The sequence below is a fragment of the Eriocheir sinensis genome, unplaced genomic scaffold, assembly GCF_024679095.1.
Source record: "Eriocheir sinensis breed Jianghai 21 unplaced genomic scaffold, ASM2467909v1 Scaffold732, whole genome shotgun sequence".
Taxonomy (NCBI): Eukaryota; Metazoa; Arthropoda; class Malacostraca; order Decapoda; family Varunidae; genus Eriocheir; species Eriocheir sinensis.
Window position 1 is genome coordinate 171,025 of NW_026112090.1, and position 6,000 is coordinate 177,024.

The 6,000-nt window shown below is 53.2% G+C and overlaps 1 protein-coding gene across 1 annotated transcript in view; it reads right to left on the minus strand.

Annotated features, from left to right (window-relative positions):
• Nucleotides 1-4,851, minus strand: part of LOC126994159 (nephrin-like) — a 38,961-nt gene extending 34,110 nt beyond the window's left edge. The window contains exon 1 of the mRNA XM_050853409.1: nucleotides 4,341-4,851. Coding sequence (XP_050709366.1) covers nucleotides 4,341-4,500 — 160 coding nt within the window. The 5' untranslated portion in view covers nucleotides 4,501-4,851. The remainder of the gene's footprint in view (nucleotides 1-4,340) is intronic.
• Nucleotides 4,852-6,000: the final 1,149 nt, after the last annotated feature.

Consider the following 6,000-nt stretch of genomic DNA (forward strand, 5'->3'; position numbering starts at 1 on the left):
GGAAGGTAATATTGACGGCAGAATGTACGGTAACCTGGAGACGCCCCATCGCTACTGCCCACGCCAGAAACCCTTCGCCCCCCACAGAGCTATTTATTGCATATGTTGAAGGCTTATGGGCGCCCCGGGGGAGTGTGTTGCTATAGAAACTCTCCAACACACACACACACACACACACACACACACACACACACACACACACACACACAAAGGTTGGTATTGTCAAAGGCTTCAACCTCTCACATCAACTACTTTCAAAGGCCAAATAGGAGAGCAGCCGGGTTCTAATGAGTGTTTATTTTAGGTTCATGGTACAAAAGAAGGGTCCATCTACCACCAGGGTCATAAAACTACCCCTGGCAATGAGCGAAACCCCTACGAAAGCTTTGTCGAATATGTGAGTTTGGACGCCGGAATGTTGGAAACTTGGACCGGTGTTTTATTCCATCTCCGGCACATCTGTATTCCCGGAGAGGTCTATTAACACACACACACACACACACACACACACACACACACACACACACAAATGAACTCTCTCGTGCCGCAGGGAATGGCTGATTAATGCGGCTGGTGTAAGGAAAACAGCCATAGCAAGGGACTTTTGGTCTTGGTGAAAGTGTATTGTATCTTCGTTATGTCTGTTTGTTGGTTGGTTGGTCTGTCTGTCTATCTGTCTTTCTCGCTCTTTATTTATTTCTGCTTTCGTTCTTTTAGTTTGTCTCTTGTCTCTATCTTTTCGTCTGCTATTTTTTTTTGTTTCCTTTCTTTCTTTCTTTTTTCTTTCTTTTTTTCTTTCTTTCTTTCTTTCTTGCTTAATTTGTTTTTGTTTATTTGTATCTGTCTCTCTGTCTGTTTCCCTCTGTCTGTCTGTTTATCTTCTTTCAACAATTGTAGTATAGTAGTAGTAGTAGTAGTAGTAGTAGTAGTAAGAGGAGGAGGAGGAAGAGGAAGAGGAACAGGAAGAGGAAGAGGAACAGGAGGAGGCGGAGGAGGCGGAGGAAGAGGAGGAGGAGGAGACGGAGGACTTTATCTTATCTAAACAGTAAAGTTGAATTAGTAGTAGAATTAGTATCAAGTGTTGTAGCAGCAGCATCAGTAGCAGCCTCAGGGCCAGGGCTGCTAGGCGTGGCGGGGTCTGGTGCTGGTCTGGCCGCGGCGACGCACGTCCAACCACCACTCTTCGGCCCCTCGTGCCACCAACTCATAAATTTAGTCGCCCGTTTTTACGCCCGTCTCAAAATTGCCCTGGTTAATCCGTATTTTGGGCCGGAACTTCCGTGCGTGGAGGCGGCGGCACGGCGGGAGGGAGGGAGGCAGCGGCGGGGGGCGGCTGGCGGCGGATGTTGGGCAGGGATCGTTGGGCGCGGCGGTGTAATCCTGCGACACATCCCACGGGAGCCACGGCGTCCCAGATTAACAAGAACAACGGAGGCGCCTCGCTGTTCTGATATAACTTTACTCATTGACACAACTACCGCCCTGATGCTGCACACACCTACTCACCCACTCTCCGGTATTGCCTCGGCCGCTGACATAATACATACGATGATGCTGCGTTGCCAATATATGTCTGTTGTCTGTTCTCTCTGCCGCTGTTACCTCCCACCACTAGCACGATGCTGTTGTGATGCTGCGCTGCTATCTGTATGTTCTCTCTGCTTCTGTTAACTCCCACCGCTACTATGATGCTGGGCTGTTCTGATGCTGCCCTTCTACTGTCTCTCCACGATGCTGTGCTGCTGTTGTGATGCTACGCTGCTATCTGTATGTTCTCTCTGCTTCTGTTAACTCCCACCGCTACTATGATGCTGGGCTGTTCTGATGCTGGTCTGCTACTGTCTCTCCACGATGCTGTTCTGCTGGTTTTATAATGCATTGCTGCTAATTCTTCTATGCCCCCGCAGATGGTACGAATGTAGTGACAATTATGATGCTGTGCCCTTATCTCTGTTATCCGCGTTTTTTTAAGTGCTGCCTTGAGGGGCCTCTTGGACGACCCCAGCCCTTTAGTGGTGCAGGCGAATTTTATTTATAGTGGCTGCCGTGGTGCATGACTCTTGCTTGTCCCATGCTGCCCTCCGGTGCTCCTCTTGAACGAAGTCGCTGAAGTTAGGGTTGATTGAATACCAGGGCAGCATGAAGGTAGTCTTCCGCCACTCGTCGATGGTTGAAAGTGTCTGCGTGCATCGGTGGAACTCGCACGCTAACCATCGGCCACCGCCTCCCCATCTATTACACGTGCAGCCACTCTTGGGATGCTGCCGTCCTATTTCAGTGCTGCCTCTGCGCCATTAGCTCAACTGGTGCGCTACAAAGATGCCGCTCTGCTCCATTGATGCTGCCTACCCTCTCTCCGTACTCCCTCTGCGCCATTAGCTCAACTGGTGCGCTACAAAGATGCCGCCCTGCCCCATTGATGCTGCCTACCCACTCTCCGTACTGCCTCTGCGCCATTAGCTCAACTGGTGCGCTACAAAGATGCCGCCCTGCCCAATTGATGCTGCCTACCGTCTCTCCGTACTGCCTCTGCCCCATTAGCTCAACTGGTGCGCTACAAAGATGCCGCTCTGCTCCATTGATGCTGCCTACCCACTTACCTCTTTTCCGCCTCCGCCGCTGTCACTCCCACCGCCGTAATTGCCCGCGCCAACATTACTGCCGCCGCCACCACAGCCGCCTCTTGACAGGCCCGTGAAAAGTGAGGAGTGTAAACTGTGCCACTGACTGAGATACGCTTCCGCGCAATTACGCCCCAAACATGCAGCGCTGAACACACAAAAAAACGGTGCAAAATCTGATGAGCGAGAAGCACTGTATAAGCCATTATTTGTCCTCCTTTTTTGCCCGTGTCGGAGGGAAATTAAATCATACATATTCATGAGCCTGCACCAGGACGGACGGGGCAGAGGACGGTTGGTGGTGCGTCTGTGGCCCAGCGGGGAAGGGGGGTAGGGAATGGGACACGGGGGAGGGGACACGGGGTGGGGACACGGGGAGGGGACACGGGGATGGGACACGGGGAGGGGACAGGGGTAGGGGACAAGGAAGTGGGGAAAGGGGGAGGGGACAGGGGTAGGGGACACGGGGATGGGACACGGGGTAGGGGACACGGGAGGGGACACGGGATGGGACACGAAAGAGGGGACAGGGGTAGGGGACGTATGGAGGGGACACGGGGAGGGGACACGGGGAGGGGACAAGGAAGAGGGGACAGGGGGAGGGGACAAGGAAGAAGGGACAGGGGGAGGGGACAGGGGTAGGGGACGTAGGGAGGGGACACGGGGAGGGGACACGGGGAGGGGAAAAGGAAGAGGGGACAGGGGGAGGGGACACGGGGAGGGGACAAGGAAGAGGGGACATGGGGAGGGGACAAGGAAGAAGGGACAGGGGGAGGGGACAGAGGTAGGGGACGCGTGAAGGCACAGGGCACTGGCTCATTGGGAGGGTAAAACAGTGCATTTTGCCGTGGACTCAAAAAGCCATGTTTCAGCGTGTAAAAAGTAGGAATAATTGTGTGGACGAGTGGGAGCGGAATGAAGTGAATTACGTTTGGGGCGGGGAGGGGAGGCGGGGTGTGCTTGGGGACGGTGAGGGAGGGGGAGGTAATTCCCCTTTGTGGGAGATGATGAGCCCTTAACACGGAGGGGACGGCGGGAGGAACGAGGGAGGCAAAACTGGATGAAATGCTACCAGGACAAAGATAGGCAGACAGATAAAGATAAATAGATAGATAGATAGATAGATTGATTGACAGACAGATAAATAGATAAACATAGATATATAGATACATAGAGATAGGTGTTTTAGAGAGGAAGGAAGCAGAGAAGGAAGAAAGGAAGCAAGGACTCACAACACAACGCATTCATCCAGGGGAAATCCATCCTTGGTCTGCTGAGCTCGCTAATCCTGGTCCTGAGAGTGAGGAAATGAACGGAAGAAAAGTAGAGGAGGAAGGAAGGAAGGAAGGAAGGAAATAAGGATGGAAGGGAGGAAGGAAGGAAGTAAGGAATGAAGGAAAAAGGATGGAAGGAAGGAAGGATGGAAGGGAGGATGGAAGGGAGGACGGAAGGAAGGAAGGAAAGGAGGAAGGGATGATGGAAGGAAATAAGGATGGAAGGGAGGAAGGAAGGAAGGAAAGGAGGAAGGATGGAAGGAAGGAAGGAAGGAGGGCAGGAAGGAAGGAAGGAAGGAAGGAAGGAAGGAAGGAAGGAAGGAAGGAAGGAAGGAAGGAGAGCAGGAAGGAGGGCAAAAAAGAAGGAAGGAAGGAAAGAAGGAGGGCAAAAAGGAGGGCAGGAAGGAAGGACACACAGCACAACACAACACAGCGTCACACTCACCCAGGGCAAAGCCGTCCTTGGTCCACTGGGCGCGCCCCTCCTGGTCCAGCACCTCGCAGCGCAGCAACACGTCCTCGCCCTCCACCACCTCCACACTCTCGGGCCGCTGCCGGAACCTCTGCCGCCCCGCCGCCCACCCTGCTGGAGAAGGGACACACATATTAATCTTCCTCACTTCTCATGATGGGCTGAGAGTCTGTTGTAGCTACTCTAGTTCATTCTTATGCCGTCAATCCTCCCAATGCAAGAGTTGACCAGAATCTTACCCGTCCGCTGCGATTGTCATGGATTTGGCTCTCAGTGGTAGCCTGGTAACATACAGTCCCAGGTCTTTCTCTGCCTCTGTAATGGATAGTGGAGTGTTTCCCATGTGATATTGGTGTGCTGGATATCCCCTTCCAAGGTGCAGGACTTTACATTTCTCTTCATTGAATTGTAGCAGCCACTTTTTGTTCCATTCCTGTAGCTTGGTGATGTCTGACTGTAGGAACTCCGCAGTCAAAGGGCTAAGCTGTCAATCCTCCTAATGCAAGAGTTGACCAGTCTTACTTTCTTATACACTTTTTAACCCGGATCACCAATACTTCTAACTGTTTCCTTCGTACGACTAACTCTATCAGGAGGAGAGTCTTACGACGTCTTCCTGAATGTAAATTATGTATCGCATTTTAAAACATTTCGTCGCCCAAGTTCACATATTTGACAAGGCTTTCGTATGAGTTGAGGGCATTTCCAGGAGTAGTTTTATGGCCCTGGTGGCAGTGTGATCCTTCCCCAGCAGCATGAGCCTAAAGAAACACTCATTAGAACCCGACTGGTCCCTTCTTTGACCTTCATAAATAGTTGATGTGAGAAGTGAACGTGTCTTATAATACCAGCCTTTAGAGTCTTGTTTATGGCATCGTCTGTCTGAGTTTGAACAGCGTGATGCCTACTGTTTTCATTTGCTTATCACTGTTTATCACTCGCTCTGCCCTCCAGCCAAAAATAATAATAATGTAAATTTCAACCGCTTCTACCAACCACCTGACGCCAGCCACTCAGTATTTTTGGACTTAAATACCCCCTCCCCCTCCTCCCGTCGATAGGCCTCACGTTATGACTGTGTGGCGACAAGTATCAGTGACACGTGTTGCTGGGCGGGTGAAAGGTGTGCTGGGGTGTGCAGGGGTGTGCCGGGGTGTGCAGGGGTGTGGTAGGGTGTGCAGGGGTGTGCTGGGGTGTGCCGGGGTGTGCTGGGGTGTGGTGGGGTGCGCCGGGGTGTGGTGGGGTGTGCAGGGGTGTGCAGGGGTGTGCAGGGGTGTGCTGGGGTGTGCAGGGGTGTGGTAGAGTGTGCAGGGGTGTGCTGGGGTGTGGTGGGGTGTGCCGGGGTGTGCAGGGGTGTGGTGGGGTGTGCAGGGGTGTGTTGGGGTGTGCAGGGGTGTGTGGGGTGTGCAGGGGTGTGTGGGGTGTGTTGGGGTGTGCAGGGGTGTGTTGGGGTGTGCTGGGGTGTGCAGGGGTGTGGTGGGGTGTGCAGGGGTGTGCTGGGGTGTGCTGGGGTGTGCTGGGGTGTGCAGGGGTGTGCCGGGTGTGCAGGGGTGTGCAGGGGTGTGCAGGGGTGTGCCGGGGTGTGCAGGGGTGTGGTGGGGTGTGCAGGGGTGTGCTGGGGTGTGCAGGGTGG